The sequence below is a fragment of the Giraffa tippelskirchi genome, chromosome 6 (genome assembly GCF_054371585.1).
Source record: "Giraffa tippelskirchi isolate mGirTip1 chromosome 6, T2T-mGirTip1v1.2.pri, whole genome shotgun sequence".
Lineage (NCBI taxonomy): Eukaryota > Metazoa > Chordata > Mammalia > Artiodactyla > Giraffidae > Giraffa > Giraffa tippelskirchi.
The window spans coordinates 45602797-45620813 of NC_137280.1; the positions used below are offsets into that span (position 1 = coordinate 45602797).

At 39.0% G+C, this 18017-nt stretch overlaps 1 protein-coding gene across 9 annotated transcripts in view; it reads right to left on the minus strand.

Moving 5' to 3' along the window:
- Positions 1-18017, minus strand: part of C6H8orf34 (chromosome 6 C8orf34 homolog) — a 348003-nt gene that overhangs the window by 238566 nt on the left and 91420 nt on the right. For 5 of the 9 annotated variants that reach the window (XM_081501834.1, XM_081501835.1, XM_081501829.1 and 2 more), the window contains one exon: positions 12215-12343. The exons of 3 other annotated variants lie outside the window; for them this stretch is intronic. In XM_081501834.1, coding sequence (XP_081357960.1) covers positions 12215-12343 — 129 coding nt within the window. Of the gene's footprint in view, positions 1-12194; positions 12344-18017 lie in introns of all 9 variants that reach the window. One more of the 9 variants, XM_081501830.1, reaches the window with a different exon arrangement.

The following is an 18017-nucleotide window of genomic DNA, read 5'->3' on the forward strand; positions in this document are numbered from 1 at the left end:
AGTATTTCCTCCTGAGCTAGTTGCTGAATCCCCGTGGACATTTCAGTCATTAACACGTCAGGCTAAACACATCATACTCCCATTGTCTCACTCCTGCTTTTGTTTGAATGAGGTGTGTCCACATCAGTATATAGGAATTGTGACCAGCCACTGGAGCAGCTGCGGCCAGGCCTCAGGTTTGGCACATATGACAGAAGGAAGCTGATGTCAAACCCCAGTGTAGAATGGACCAAGGACAAGGAAATTTCTAAAGTTTGAAGTCCAGGGAAACACAGAGAAAATAAGACCAGACTGAAGCCAAAGTTCAGCAGACTATAAGGCACAAGAAAGAATAAACTGAGTCAGAAGAGAAAATCTGAAAGTCGTCTCAAGAGAATAAACCTCAGTAAAGACCCCCCTGCTGATCAGGTACACATATATAAAAGATTTTCCACCAGTTGTTGTATCATCTCAGTTCACTAAACTAACAAATTAATCATACACAAAGCAGAAAAATATGCCCTACCTCACCTCAATAAATGGCACCATTCTTCTCCTTGTACATAAAACTAGAAACACAGGTGTATTCAAGATGCATTCTTCATAACATTATTCTATGAAATTCTTTTTTGGTAAAAATTGTTGGTAATAAGAATTACCGATGTCACTATCATAAACAGACATACTGGAGATTTGGAGTGACGTAAGCTTAACAATTTTAACTTATATGCCAAGTACATCATGCGAAATGCCGGGCTGGATGAAGCACAAGCTGGAATCAAGATTGCCAGGAGAAATATCAATAACCTCAGATACACAGATGACACCACCTTTATGGCAGAAAGTGAAGAGGAACTAAAGAGCCTCTTGATGAAAGTAAAAGAGGAGAATGAAACAGTTGGCTTAAAACTCAACATTCAAAAAACTAAGATCATGGTGTCCAGTCCCATCACTCCATGGCAAATAGATGGGAAAACAATGGAAACAATGAGGGACTTTATTTTCTTGGGCTCCAAAATCAAATCACTGCAGATGGTGACTGCAGCCATGAAATTAAAAGATACTTGCTCCTTTGAAGAAAAGCTATGACCAACCTAGACAGCATATTAAAAAGCAGAGACATTACTTTGCCAACAAAGGTCCGTCTAGTCAAAGCGATGGTTTTTCCAGTAGTCGTGTATGCTTGTGAGAGTTGGACTATTAAGAAAGCTGAGTGCCAAAGAATTGATGCTTTTGAACTGTGGTGTGGAGAAGAATCTTGAGAGTCCCTTGGACTGCAAGGAGATCCAACCAGTCAGTCCTGAAGGAAATCAGTCCAGAATATTCATTGGAAGGACTGATGCTGAAGGTGAAATTCCAATACTTTGGCCACCTGATGCAAAGAATTGACTCACTGGAAAAGACTCCGATGCTGGGAAAGATTGAAGGCAAGAGGAGAAGGGGACAGATGACAGAGAATGAGATGGTTGGATGGCATCACCGACTCGATGGACATGAGTTTGAGTAAGCTCCAGGAGCTGGTGATGGACAGGGAAGTCTAGCGTGCTGCAGTCCATGGGGTTGCAGAGTCGGACACAACTGAGCAACTGAACTAAACTGAACTGAACTGAAGCTTAACAATTATTCAAGAACTTGCTGTATTATGAAGGTAGCTCCTACAACAGTTCACCAGAGAGAAGGCTTCATGTAGGTAACACTGCAGCTACGCAGTATCACTACAGAGAGTTTGTATTAAGGAACTCTGAGATATAATGGTTCTGCTGTAGGGAAGTACACGTGAGACAGATTCCAAGGCTTTCTGAGTAGTTACAAACATTTCTAGAGGCCTAACATATCACACATTTACGAATGCTTGTATTTAAAAATTATATGAAATTATTAAGGGTTACTTGGAATAATTCAGATTTCAAGATAATGTAGAAATTTTATAGAGAACCAAATGGTTTATGTTTATAGATTACAGTAGATTTAAAATATATTATTCCAGTTTATAAAAGCCAAATATATATTTTAAATGCTTATGTCTATATTGATATAATATTATAAAAATGTTTTCATCCAATATGATTTCAAGATTAAAACTTAATGTATTATTTAAAAATAAATATTTGAAAGATTTAACTGATTTTAAAAGACAGAAAGAGAGAGTAGACACATGAAACAAAATTTTCTTTCTCATCCAAAATTGTAAAAATTAGACATCTGGAATTAAATAACCCATTACTCAACCGTGGGATTTTTTAAACTCTCTTGATTATTTTTAATTTTCTGCACTAATGCCCTTGCCTTGGCCCTGCAAAAAGAGTTTCTTCACTCATTTTTTTAGAAAGTTACCAGTTGATCTTAAAGTTTTTTTTTCACACCTCAGACTTATGAATCTTATTCATATAGACAGCAGTAATACTTCACCTACCTAGAGTGTAACCAAGAATTAGCAAGTAAGTCAAAAGGCCTTACCGGCCTTGTATTATCAAAATGCATGTCACACAGAACTTATACCTCACTCAAGAGCTAGTCCCTGCATCCTCTGACCACTGTCCATTTTAGCAGCTATCAGGAGCTATTGCAGGGCCAAGAAATTTTACCAGTGGAAAACGAAGATGAAGAAAAAGGTTGCTATGAAGACATGTTAAAGACAAAGAATGATAAAAGCTTCTTGTGAATTATTTCAAATAATTTTATCAGCATATGTAAGTATATATACAAATGCTTTACGCTGCTCTATGCACGTATAAAACAAAATTGGAGGTGCACACACTATTTTGTTATCTGCTTTGTTTATAAAACATATTTTTATATTAGTAAATATTTCCTACAGTACCATTTTTAACGAGTATAAAGTAGACCATTAAAATAAACAAATTCTTTTAAAAAGTTAGAAAAAAATAAAGTATACCATTGTATGAATGTGTCATGATTTCTTTATCTCTTTTTCTTTCTCTAATAAAAGATACTTAATTTCAAACATTTCCTATTAAAATTCCCATGGCAGTAAACAATGGAAACATAGGTTGGACATGGCTACACACACAAAGAATATGTTTTCTATCCTTTTTTTTTTTTTAACCAACTTATCTGCCCCTTCAGACAGATTTTCTGAAGTACTTTCCCTCCTTGATGTTTCTAAAACATTCTATCTCAATTTTCATCTTATCTCTCTGAAAACTCCTTTTCAGTGTTCTCAACTAGATCACTTTTCTACCTGTGTCTTAAAGGTTGATAATGTACCTGCCGGGCGGGTGGGCTCTTTTTCCTAAAGATTCCCATATCTGTATCACGCAAAGGCTGTTCACCTCACACTCCCACAGAAATGTCTGAAGACTAGATAAATAAATGAACAAACAACTGCCACATTGTCTGCTTCCATTTTCACTCAGAGGTTGTTATCCTCTAACTCCTCAGGCTGTCTGTCAGAAGAGACTTTTGTGGGATGTTCATGACTGATGCACTAAAAAAGTTCTCTGTTGTTGTTGTTGTTTTTCTCAATTGATTCCAGATGGTTATTATCAGTCACAGAGCATAAAATATCAGCCCTCTGTTCTCCCAACAGCTGGACATTTTCCCCTGGAAAAGTTCCAGCCAGTGTTTCACCTAACTGCCAACTGCAGACTGATGTCTAAGTGGACTAAAGATACCCGTCCTATCACTGCCTCCCTTCAGACAGATTAGGCTCCGAAAAGCTTTGAGCTCACTCGTTGTTGGCGTAATCCTTTAATAGATTTCTGTCTTGTTCAGTTGCTAAGTCGTGTCTGACTCTTTGCAACCCCATGAACTGCAGCACGCCAGGCTTCCCTGCCCTTCACTATCTCCCAGAGTTTGCTTAAACTCATGTCCACTAAGTCAGTGATGCCATTCAAACACCTCATCCTCTGTAACCCTGCCTTCTCCTCCCACCTTCAATCTTTCCTAGCATAAGTGTCTTTTCCAATAAGTCAGCTCGTCACATCAGGTGGCCAAAGTACTGGAGCTTCAGCTTCAGTATCGGTCCTTCCAGTGAATATTCAGGGTTGATTTCCTTTAGGATTGACTGATTTGATCTTGCAGTCCAAGGACGCTCAAGCTTGTTTTCCAGCACCACAATTTGAAAGCATAAATTCTTATGACTGAGTTATGTGCTAATCACTGTACTACATGCTGGGGAGTCCAAGTGCTGCGTTCCCCTGCCTCCCCACAGTGCAGAGTCCAGAGATCTCTGAAAGTAGATCACAGCATGTAAGTGTACACAGAGAAAAGCATGGAAGCACAGAAAGAGGGGGACAAAACCCAGTCCTGAGAAAGACAGCAGCAATAAATCATCAAGGGGCATTTGAGCAGAGACTGAGGAAAGGAGTAGAAATTAGCCTGGGGCAAGCAGGAGTGAGATGTCAGGGCACAGGCGCAGCATAAGCAAATACGAAAAAGGGAAGAACATCAGTGAGTGTGAAAAATTCCCGTTACTGGTGTACAAGTGGCCTGATGACGAGTCATGAGAGATGATACCAGACATGTGACTAAGGTTCAGAGCATGGAGAACCTTCTATGAGCTTTTATTTTTTTCATAAAGATTTTTTTGATGCAGACCGTATTTAAAGGTTTTATTGAATTTGTTTTATTGAATTTGTTGAATTTATTGAATTTATTGCTTCTGTTTCATGTTTTGGTTTTATGGCCATGAGGCATGTAAGATCTTAGCTCCCCAATAAGGGATTGAACTTGTATCCTCTGCATTAGAAGGTGAAGTCTTAACCATTTTGGACCATCAGGGAAGTTCCTATGAGATTTTAAGGAGCCACTGAATGTCTGCAACAAGTGGTGCCAGGTTTTCACTGTAGATCCAGCCCACTGACTGCAGTAAGGGCTGTTTGGAGGAACAGAGAAACAAGAGTGTGGACAGGACTGGTTATTCAGGCCTCAGACTATTTCCAATTCTCCTGGGCTCACAAGCTGGACTACTTTCCTCAGCCTCCTTTGCAGTCAGTTGTAGAATATGGGTAATGTCATTCGTGCACTTCCACTTCGAAGCATTAGAAACCATCCCTGTAATCCTCTATTGTCTCTGTCTGCATGCAGGCCCCTTGGATCAGGTGCTAAAGATGGGAGAATAACAGGGTAGAATAGTCTGTATTCCTGTCACACTCTGTTGTTGTTGTTCAGTAGCAAGTCGTGTCCAACTCTTTGCAACCCCATGGCCTGCAGCATGCCAGGCTTCCCTGTCCCTCACCATCTCACTGAGTTTGCTCAAGTTCATGTCCATTGAATCTGTGATGTCATCCAACCATCTCATCCTCTGTCAATCCCTTCACCTCCTGCCTTCAATCCTTCCCAGCATCAGGGTCTTTTCCAATAAGTCAGCTGTTTGCATCAGGTGGCCAAAGTATTGAAGTTTCAGCTTCTGCTTCAGTGTTAGTCCTTCCAAAGAGTATTTAGGGTTGATTTCCTTTAGGATTGACTGGTTTGATCTCCTTGCTTTCCAAGGGGCTCTCAAGAGTCTTCTCCAGCACCAGGCACACTCCATGCAATGACTGAAGACTTACGTGGTATTAAGCCACAGAGATGCTGGCCATGAGACTCCCCTAACATAAAGTTATGGCAAGCCCTTCAGCCACAGGCTCAATTCATGTAAGGACTACACTTGTTTTTTTTCTGTCATGGAGCAGGAATGAAATGAGATAAAAACGGAACATGTAAATGGATAAACTAATGGTCTGGTCAGTGATGTTGAGTGTGAATTACAAGGTACTAATAGGGCCAGAGAAGAGAATCACACCCAAGAGAGAGTGTGTGCATGCTAAGTCGATTCAGTTGTGTCCAACTATGTGCGACTCCGTGGACTGTAGCCTGCTGGGCTCCTCTGTCCATGGAATTTTCCAGGCAGGAATACCGGAATGGGTTACTATTTCCTTCTCCAGGGGATCTTCCCGACCCAGGGATCGAACCCACGTCTCTTATGAACCTGCATGGCAGGCAGGTTCTTTACCACTAGCGCCACCTGGGAAGCCTCCCAAGAGAGCGGGGAAATCTCAAGACTTGGGAATTAATTATTAAACAGTTAGAGAGAGGGACTTCCCTGGTGGTCCAGTGGTTAAGAATCTGCCCAAGAATGCAGGGGACATGAATTCAATCCCTGGTCCAGGAAGATCCCACATGCCGCAGAGCAATAAGCCCCTGAGCAGCAAATACTGAGCCCATGTGCCTAGAGCCTGTGCTCTGCAACATTGAGAAGTCCACTCACGGCAATGAAGAGCAAACCCCGCTCGCCAAAACTCAAGAAAGCCCATGTATAGCAACAAAGACCCAGTGCAGCCAAAAATAAATAATAAACACTTTAAAAACACTCTGCCTTCGAATGCATGGGGTGCGAGTTAGATCCCTGGTTGAAGAGTTAAGATCCTGAGAGAGTGATTTCCTAGGCAGGGTCCCCACGGAGAGAGGGGTCTGGAATTCTCAAGGAGGAGAAAGAGGACAAACTTTTTTTTTTTTTCCCTCTGCATTCCTTAGTCTTAGTCAAATACACAACTCAGTTTAAACTCCGCACTAGGGATTATACAACAACAATGTATCCAGCTAGAGAACAGTTTCTCCTTCCTGAAAACCTTCTGACTAATCCTGATATCTTAGAATGTATATTATGGGAGTGGGTCTGGAGGATCTTTCTATTGTCAAAGGCTAATCCTGCTATCCTAAAGTGTAAATTATTGGAGTGGGTCTGGTGAGGTCTTTACAACCTCCAGACTTTTTTTTTGATTTACTGTAAGAATTAATTAGAAAATATATAATTCCATTGCTAACACTAGCAAGGGGGTACTCTTTCTGCCCCCTTCTGGTGCCTATGTCAGAAGCTTTCTCTATCCCTTTTATACTTTAATAAACTCTATCGCACAAAAGCTCTGAGCGATCAAGCCTCGTCTCTGGCCCCGGATTGAATTCTTCTCCTCCGGAGGCCAAGAATCCCGGCCGTCTTTTCGTGGTCCAGCAACAACTTTTCAATCCTACATGTCTCATGGCCAAAAAAACAAAACATAAAATAGAAGCAATATTGTAACTAACTCAAAGACTTTAAAAATGGCTCACATCAAAAAATCTTAAAAAAAAAAAAGGTTAGGGAGAAAGATGAGTCCAGTTTGGCCGAACCAGTAGGTAGGTGTCACCAGCTAAGATTAAAGCAAGCAAAGAAAACTAATGGTAAAGAAGGAAGTATGACCTACTTAGATAAATTGAGTTTAACATGGCAGTGGGACAGCCACCACCTTGTATAAAATCATAAACAGTCTGGATGGGAAATATACTCATTTGAGTTAGCTGTGTAGGGGTGATAATTAAATCTGTAAGGGAGGATAAGGCTAGACACAGAGAACATTTGAAAGAACAGAAGCAGAGGATGAAAAACATCTATAGCAGAAGGAAAGAAAGAGGTGTATTAGAATGAAACCTAAAAGAAATGACGTGGAGGGCATCCAAAGACGATCAAATGAGAGCCAGGTCCAGACAGACTCATCAGTGGTGTTAAAACGACCAAAGCGATTTTTGAAAATGAGAAAGAGTGTCCACTGAGTTCAACAATTTGGATTCAGTTGGTGGTGACCATAGTGAGAAAAGTCTGAGTAGAATGACAGGTCCAGTGATATAACTATACTGAGGAGTGAGAGGAACTCGAGCAGGTGGAGAAGATGCACGTCAACTATTCTTTTTGAAAACTTGGATGAAAGAGGAAGAAGGAATTCTGATGCTGTCTGAGGGAACTCAACCTCAAGAGAAGGTTGTGTGTGTTTGTTTTAACGTCAGTTAGAGCTGTGGTGTTCATCATGGGAGCTACTCATCAGATGGCTAACAAACACTTGAGATGTGGCTCGTCTATGCTGAGGGCTGCTGTAGAATAAAATTCACAACAGACTTTCGAAGACTCAGTATGAAAGAAAAACAATGTAAAACACCTCAATAATAATTTTTAGATGGAATATAAAGTAAATGATAATTTAGGTATAGTAGGTTAATATTGTATTAAAATTAATTTTATAGGTTTCTTTTTTACTTTTTTGTAATGTGCCTATTTTGAACATATAAAATCACATATGTGGTTCATGTTACATTTCTGTTTGGCAGGGCTCAGCTGAAGTATGGTACTGGCTGTCAGGGATAAATAGTAATAACACTAATAATATCTGTGGCAGGCAGAAATCTAGGACAGCTCCCAAGATACACTCCTGTGCAGTCTTTTCCCTTTGAGTCTGCATGGTGGAACCACTGAAGATGAAAGGGTATCTCTCTCTTGATTTGGTTACTAAACAGCAGACTGAGTAAATCAGAAGTAAAACCTGGTGGTCCTGACCTAATCACATGAGTCCTTTTAAAGAAGGCAAAGCTTCAGAGAGATACTCCCCAGTGGCCTCAAGGAAGAAACAGTTCATTGTTGTGAGAGGAGGAGACCACAAGGCCAGGACCTGGGAATGAGCTAAGAACACTCCTGGCCAACAGCCAATGAGAAAAACAGAGGAGTCTCAATGTTGCAAGAGCAAGCACTTAATTTGACCAACAATTTGTATGAACTTAGAAGACCCAAGCCCAGGAGTGACCCAAGCCCCAACCAGCACCTTAATTTCAGCTTGCCCAGACCCTGAGCAGAGGACCCAACTAACCTGCACTCAAACTCCCGAAACACAAAAATAGTAAGATAATAAATTTGTACTTTTTAAAGCTACTAAGTTTCTGGTAATTTGTTAAACAATAATAGAAATGGAATATTACATCTAATGTTTGTGCTGTGTGTGCTGTGCTTAGTCAGTCAGTCATGTTCAACTCTTTGCGACCCCATGGACCGTAGTCCACCAGGCTCCTCTGTCCATGGGATTCTCCAGGCAAGAATACTGGAGTGCGTTGCCATGCTCTCCTCCAGGGGATCTTCCCAACCCAGGGATCGAACCCAGGTCTCCCACATTGCAGGCAGATTCTTTACTGGCTGAGCCACCAGGGAAGCCCAAGAATACTGCAGTAGGTAGCCTATCCCTCTCCAAGGGAATCTTCCTGACCCAGGAATCAAACCAGGGTCTCCTGCACTGTAGGCGAATTCTTTACCAGCTTAGCTACCAGGAAAGCCCCCTATATAATGTTTAATTGGCAGTTATTTCATACCAGGCACAATATTAAACACTTTAGACACAACATCTCATGTGATTTTCATAAAACCTTCAGAAACAGTACCTTGATTATTCCAACTTTACAGTAAAGGTGACAGAAACACAGAAAGGTTTATTCCCAAGGTCGTGAAACTAATAATTGGTAGTACTCCAGGCCACTGAAACTATTCTAACATATCTACCTTGAGGTAAGCAACACAGAATGAAGAGGGTCACAGGTCATGTTTGACTTTAAGATAAAGTATCACATTGAGAGGTTTGCAAAGCACCAGAAAAAGAGCATGGTACAGTCGCTACTGATACACAATTCCTATTTGCAAACTGGAGAGAATTTCAAATCTTTCCTGTTATTATTTGAAAGAGCGAGAGAGAGAGAGAAGGAAGGAGGGGGTTTCATTTAAGTCTGTATAAGCTGACAGCTGTAGAGATGAGATAATTCTACCATTTTGAGGAATATAAATGATTTTTTCCTGTCAATCTCTGCCAAATAACAAATACTTTAAATAATGTATTATCTTTTAGGAAGTAAAACTAGGATAAAGCAAAGGCCAGCCTTGCCAGCAGAGAAGGCAATAGCACCCCACTCCAGTACTCTTGCCTGGAAAATCCAATGGATGGAGGAGCCTCGTAGGCTGCAGTCCATGGGGTCGCTAAGAGTTGGACACGACTGAGCGACTTCACTTTTACTTTTCACTTTCATGCATTGGAGAAGGAAATGGCAACCCACTCCAGTGTTCTTGCCTAGAGAATCCCAGGGACGGGGGCTGGTGGGCTGCCATCTATGGGGTAGCACAGAGTCAGACACGACTGAAGCAACTTAGCAGCAGCAGCCTTGACAGAGAGAATTCTATCATAGACTGTATGAAAATTAGGCACTCACTAAAAACTTATAACCTTTACTGTGGTACAGGAGAAAACAGTCCACAATAATAAGACAATGAACATTCTTTTTGACCATAACTGGAGGAAAGATTCCATTCCCTATGTCTTCCTATTAAATAAAACAATGGTTAATAAAGTCACCACTATTTTAGAGAAAGAGTTACCAAGTCAAAGTCTATTATAAAAGTCAAACAAGATCAAACAGGAATGAATTGACATCTAGCTTCAGGAAGATGGATGAACAGTTTGAGATTAAATGGTTCAATTCTGGGCAGCGAGATCACTAAATAAACATTGTGCTCACGCGTGCTCCCTCATGTCCAACTCTCTGCAGCCCCTCAGACTGTAACCCACTAGGCTCCTCAGTCCATGGACTTTCCCCAGCAAGAATACTGGAGTGAGTTGCCATTTCCTTCCCCAAGGGATCTTCCTGACCCAGGGATCAAACCCACAACTTCTTCATTGTCTGCACTGTAGGCATACTCTTTACCACTGAGCCCCCGGAGATATTTCTACTAATTTACAATGATCATCTCAGGTGAACTGATAACCGAGTAGTTAGACACATGTTGGACCTAAGACAAGAAGTTAATATTAAATCTCAGATAGCAAAAATCACAGAAATTCAAGTCATCCAAGAAAGTAGCCTTTTGTTCCAAAAGAGATTCAGAAACTTACCCAGAGAAATAAGCAACCTCTCCCTGTGTGACCAACTGCTCCCTTACCCCACATAAACATCACCATTGCTGCCACAAAAAACAGAGCCCCTTTATAATGATCAAGTGACACCAAAAGCATATATATATATACACACACACACACATATACACGTACAGACACACACTAAAGCCTCTGACATATTAATAAGTAAGGTTCTTTTCATGAACATAATAATTAGCTGAAAACTCATTTTATCATTACTTGGTCCAAAAGTAAACCTAGCCAAAAGCAGGATTTTCTTGAATCTCAACCAAAGAGTTCCTACTAATGGCAAAATTATGAGAATCTATCAGAAGCCAAGTTAACATTGAGACAGGCTAACTACACAAAGGTTAAATAAAAAATCTAGTGGCTCTAGTTAATTATAAATTAAGAAGTATGAAAAAGCAAAATCTCTCTATAAAAAATCATAAAACAATAAAATATAGTATATAAATACATAATTATAGTATAGCATAATATATAAACACATAAATATTTATATAAACAATTCTCCCAAAATATACTAAGGGAAATTTTTAACTTGGAAAAATATCAAGAAACTAGTAACACTGCTATTTTAAAAAACAGACTGATTCTAAAACATAATCTACTAGAATTTACTAGTATTCTATTTTAATCTATTTTAATCTATTGAATCTTTAATATGCTATTACACCAAAAGAAAATTTTAGTGAGACTATAGCATTAATATGTTTCCAGAGATGTCTAATTTTTAAAATTGAAAGATATTTAAGAACCAGAGAAAGACAGAAATACTTTGAACTCACTAAAAAAACTGCAAAGTGTATACATATATATATTTACATATAAATATACACTTCATGTATATACTATACATGTAGAATGCATTGATCAAATCAAATATTTGTCTATCTGAAATATATTATTTTAAACATTCCCACCCATCAGAAGAAGGAGCTGGAACCATGTCTTCCTGATCTGGAGATGAGAGGACAAAGGCTCATACAGGTTTAATGATAGGTTTAATGATTTATCTAAGGTTATTAACCTCACAGAAGGCAAAACTTCTAACTCAGGCCCTTGGATTACAGATCACTGCTTTCACAAAAAGGTATATTGCTACGTTCTGAGATGATTCTAAGAAGAATCTGGCCCAGTCACTATTAAGAAGTTTAGAGACATCAAAAACTCAAGGAAGCAACAGGTGTGTGCATGAACTGGGATGACACACAACAGGGTTCCAAAGAGAAGAATGAATAAGACACCATTAGGTGAACAGCTGACCTGGGTAATGAACAGAGGCCTTGGAGGGAGCCTGGAATCAAACAGCCATTGTGGGGAGGGGTCTATAGCTCTTTCTACTCTACATAACCCGTCTTCCCATGAATCCATGTGACACACATGATCGGTCCTCATCTCCAACCTCATGCTCTAGAACTCTGCAGCCTCTCATGGAATTATAATGAGGATGTTGGAAATAGGTTATTGGTAATGGTAATGAATGTTTCTACTTTAATACTGGTTAGGAATTCCAATTACAATCAAGTAAATGAACTTACTTCGAGAGAGATTCTCAAGGGCTTTTCCCAGTTTCTTGCTCTCTTGAAGGATGTGGTTCAATTCATCAAAATCACAGCTTTCTGGTTTAGTCCGCCAGTTCCACTTAGGATGATCTACTGACCTTGGCACTATGTTTAAAAAAAACGATTACTTCATAAGCATGCTACAGAATGATAAAAACTTACTATTCATCATTATGTGAAAGATTCTCTCAAGATCAGTGTACAGAATAAAAATGGTTTTTGGAAATAGTTCTCTTGTGAGCAAACAGAAGGGGAAGTTATGAAGCTGGATTTTAAGAAATGTTTTAACTAAACAAGTAAAGGAAGTGTGACAGTGTTTATAGAAAAAAGAAAATTCAGGTACTGATTTAACACTAGTAATTCATATAAATCAGGGGAAAACACAAGCAAAGTATATGTTATATTATGTTTCGGCAGCTTAAAAAATAACTGCTACCTTCTTCATGAGCAATTTGTTAAATGTTTTTTAAGACATTCTTGCTGTCTTCTGATAAAACAAGACTGAATACTTATATTTATCTTCACTGTCCCTCAAGTTCTCACAAAAATTACAGTATTTTTCTATTGTCAAAGAATTGGTTAAACAAAGAGAGAAGACAATACATTTTTAAGTGTGTGTTAAGTCGCTCAGTCATGTCCGACTCTTTGCGACCACATGGACTGTGGCCCACCAGGCTCCTCTGTCCATGGGATTCTCCAGGCAAGAATACTGGAGTGGATTGCCATTCCCTTCTCCAGAGGATCTTTTTGACTCAGAGATCTAACCTGGGTCTCCTGCATTGCAGGCAGATTCTTTACCCTCTGAGCTACAGGGAAGATCCATATAGCTACTGCTGCTGCTGCTGCTGCTAAGTCGCTTCAGTCATGTCCGACCCCATAGACAGCAGCCCACCAGGCTCCCCTGTACCTGGGATTCTCCAGGCAAGAATACTGGAGTGGGTTGCCATTTCCTTCTCCGGTGCATGAAAGGGAAAAGTAAAAGTGAAGTCACTCAGTCATGTCCGACTCTTAGCGACCCCATGGACTGTAGCCTACCAGGCTCCTCTGTCCATGGGATTATCCAGGCAAGAGTACTGGAGTGGGGTGCCATTGCCTTCTCCTACATTTTTAAAGGAAGATGCAAAATGAACTGATGAGTGATAAGTGGATTTAACAAGGTAGAGAAAACTGAAACCTAGACTTTGAAGATAGAGATGCCAAAAATGTGGACATTTCATACCATTTAAACATTAAAGTATCAATCAATAAGGACCAATGCCAAAATAATAAGAATATAAAAACATAATTGCCTTCCAGATTAGAAGGATCCATTAAATATCCAGTATAATGCAAGGCTGTGCTGTGCTTAGTCACTCAGTCGTGTCTGACTCTTTGCGATCCCATGGACTGTAGCCTGCCAGGCCATGAAATTCTCTAGGTAAGAATATGGAAGTGGGTAACCTTTACCTTCTCCAGGGATCTTCCCAACCTAGGGATCAAACTGAGGTCTCTCACATTGCAGGTAGATTCTTTACCATCTGAGCCACCAGGGAAGCCCAGGAATACTGGAGTGTGTAGCCTACCCCTTCTCCAGGGGATCTTCCCGACCCAGGAATTGAACCATTGTCTCATGCATTGCAGGCGGATTCTTTACCAGTTGAGCTACCAGGGAAGCCCATAATTCAAGGCACATTATCACAAAATTTTACAACAGTGGTAATAAAGAAAACATCTTTAAAGCTTTCAGGGACAAAAATAGCAAATCAAATTGTCATCTGATTTCTCAGCTGCAATGCTTGGCCCCAGAAGACACAGGAGAAGTTCCTTCAAAATTTTAACTAAAGATTACTTCTAACGTAGAATTTCATTTATTTATTTATTTTAACTTATAATTTTATACCCAACTAAAATGGGCTTCACTGATGGCTCAGAGGGTAAAGCGTCTGCCCGCAATGTGGGAGACCTGGATTCAATCCCTGAGTCAGAAAGATCCCCTGGAGAAGAAAATAGCAACCCACTCCAGTATTCTTGCCTGGAGGAGGCAGCCTGGTAGGCTACAGTCTACAGGGTCACAAAGAGTCGGACACAACTGAGTGACTTCACTTTACACTTTACTGTAAGGGTCAATCGGGCTCCGCAGGTGGTGCTAGTGGTAAAGAACCCACCTGGCAATGCAGGAGACACAGAAGACAAGAGTTCGACCCCTGGGTCGGGAAATCCCCTGGAGGAGGGCATGGCAGCCCACTCTGGTATTCTTGCCTGGAGAATCCCATGGACAGAGGAGCCTGGCGGGCTACAGTCCATAAGACCACAAAGAGTCAGACACGACTGAAGCGACTTAGCACAGAGCACAAGGAGTCAGTCAAGATACTTGTAAGGACTCAAAAAATGTACCTGGCAAGCACTCTTTTTCAGAAAGCTCCTAGTGGAAGTCCTCCACCGAAATAAGTAATAAACCCCAAACTGGAAAGAGTTGAGATTTAGGAAACAGATAATCCCCTATAAGAAGAAGAAAAATGTAAGCCTCGGGATGTCAGTAAAGGATAGTCTCAGCAGACAGCTGAGAAAAAGAATGAAAACTAAGGAGTTAAGACTGGAGCAAGAGGACAAAGGCCTACAGGAGAGAAGTCTCTAAGACTTTTTAAATGAAATAAAGTATAAAATATAAATTAAAGTAAGATAGAAGAACACGATGTGCTTTAGTTATTGAGAGATTTAATATTTTAAGGTAGGTTTTGGTGAAGCATTAGTGATGGGTACAGAGAAAACAAAGCAAGCAGAAAACAAGCCAATTACTAATGCTAGAAGCAAAATAAAAATTGGCTTTCTTATGATTCTACTATGAAAAAGGCTAATAACACAATCATAAAAATATCAGTGCAGAGTATACATCAACCAACATTTGAAATATCTGCCTGCCTGTACTGTGAGAATGTGATGGGCCTTGGGAATAAAACATAATGTCTTAGAAAGAAGTCAAGAGATGATGCTTCAAATTTAAAAGCTAAAAGAGAACTATGCAAGTACCTTCTATGTTTAGATACATAGCAGAACAGGAAGAAAAGAAGGACACTTGCCTTATGGTATTAATTTGCTCTTTATACCATATGTGTCTATGTTCAATAAAAATAAAATAATTTAAAAATATTTACGTGGTAAGGCTATAGGAAAAATACTCTCAAACTACTGAAAAAAATTTTTGGCCACCTTTTTAGAAGTAATTCAGAAATATTTATTATAATAGAACATATACTGACTCTCTGACTCATCAATCTTATTATTTCTGATAAATTATAATACATAAATGAAAACACTCATAGCTATGTATATATGTACAAGGAGGTTTATTTTATCAGAAAGTGCATGAATATTGTTTATTTCACCAAAGAGTTTGTAGTGTAAAACTCTGTAAATAATCTATAAAACTAAATGCACTTCACAGGGGAATAAATAAATTATGGCATATTCACACTATGGTACAGGTATGTACTTATGAAAATGCATAACATAGATCTAAGTTCATTTGCATGGAGATATGTCCATAATACATTTTAAAACAATAAAAACAAGTTGCTTAGGAATGTGTACAGTTTAAAGCCAGTTTCACAAAGCAAATCAACTCCCACGTATTTTATGTTAGTTTATACAGAGAAAAGGATGTAAAAGAATGTAAATCATTTCAAAGGATGTGAAAAGATACAAACTATTTCCAAGGGAGTAGAATATGAAATGGTTGATGGGAGAGAATCTATCTTTCTATGTTTGTATTTTTTCATTGTCATTATAAGCAATATTTAAAGATTTATTTAAATTAAAAAAGTAATTACTTCTATAATTTAAATACATCTAAACTAAAAACATGCATCTGCCTACTCTGTGTTTCTTTGTTTAAGGGACTCTGGGATGGAGATGTCAGCTAACATCAGCACCCCAGTTTTCAAGCAGTGGAGAGGGGAAGCAGCGATTGTGATCAATGGTTCTAGAAAACACCTTCAAACATACACCTATTACCCCACAGGTAATACCCCAGGAGTTCCCAGGGGACAAGCTCAGGCACAGGGACGAGAAATTCAGAAGAGGAGGCAAAGAAAACTGTCCTTGTACCAGATCCTTCAAAACACTTACTGGTACTTTTGTTAGCCTTTTTAAAAGTAATTTCTCTAATCTGCATTATTATATTATCTAACTTTTCTGAAAATTACCATATCCTATCAAGATATCTTCAAATAAAAAAATAAGAACATAGTCTTTTTTTGAAAAAATCAGTCCCAATCAACCTCCCCAGATAATCATGAGACATGCCCCACTGCCCACCCCAGCAGGCTTTGCAGAACACCACCTGAATGCTCTTGTGGGCAAACTCAGATGAGATCAGCAGAACTGCGCAGCCAATTTGCTGAACCCTGAGAAATTATAATTTGTTGTTTAAGGCCATGGAGTTTGGGGGAGGTTACATGCAGCACTATAGAGAAATGATACAACATCCAAGCTCTTTCCCTCAGCAACTTTCAAGAGAAACTAAGACAAATTTCTTTCTACATTTCTGTAGCTTGTGACAATGTGCTATATATGTGATATTCAATTTATCATGGGATCCAAATCTAGGACAAGGAAGGCCACAGGATAATCATGGTCTAATCAACTACACCGGATGATTTCAGAAGATGGAAGGTGATTTGGGAGTCATCAGCCCAGGATACAGACTTCAGGTGAGAATCTCTAAAGGTTTCTGATGAATTAAAAACCTTGCTTAGGTAATTCTTAGTATTAATACTCAGGGCTACAGTTTAAAAATATTGTCTAAAAAATGTCCTCAGGAGACATGGAAAACAATAGAATGGTATAAACAACAGAATATTAATATGATCCATATGAGGTGAAACAATCTGAGATTAGGGACAGCTTGTAATATCACTGAGATAAAACACATCCCCAGAGCAAAGCAGGAACCCACCAGAGCACCATATAAATGGTCATGCTCCATTCATTCATGAAGAGGTCACTATTTCACAAACAACCTACTGTATATTGAGCAGGGCCTATTTTGAACAACATTAATCAAATCAGAATTAATTAAATCCTGATATCTATACCAATAGTTTCCATCTGTGGGTCAAATAATAAATTTACTATTCTCTCCAAATGACTTTTGATATATTATTTATACATTTCTTTGGAACCAAAATAATTCCAATTATTTAGATCTTTTAACTCTGTTTTCTAAAAATTTAATAAATGCTAGTATTCTTTCCTGAAAGTTCCTAAGTACTTTACCTTCATTTACAATATGTCAGGAGATTTCCCAGTACTATAGTTATGATATACCTAAAGCTGATTATAGTGAATTTATTATTTCATGTCTCTTGCCTTCTGCATTTCCATACTATGATTTTTCAGACATTGTATTGCCACGTTCATCTCTTGTATCTATGCAATTTATGTTTTCTATACACATGTACAGTCTTTTCATTTTTCCCCTAAAATTTTAACAAATATACAGCTATTCCTCTTTGCATATACTGTGCTAAATGAAACATTAAAAAAATGAGAAATCTCTGCCAAATACAAAAGCATAAATAAAAATACTGAGAACTGGTTCTAGTTTTTGGTTTTAAATGAAGTTAATGTACTTACCTCAATTTTCTCATCTGGATCACAAATTTGAAATGGCTATAAAAGAATCAGTATATACTATCATGCATAGGGAATTGATACACAGATGTTTTTCTGGCCCCTTCTGCCAAAACTCTACTGACCATCCTCAACCATTCTATCAGAACCACCACTATACCAAGTAAAC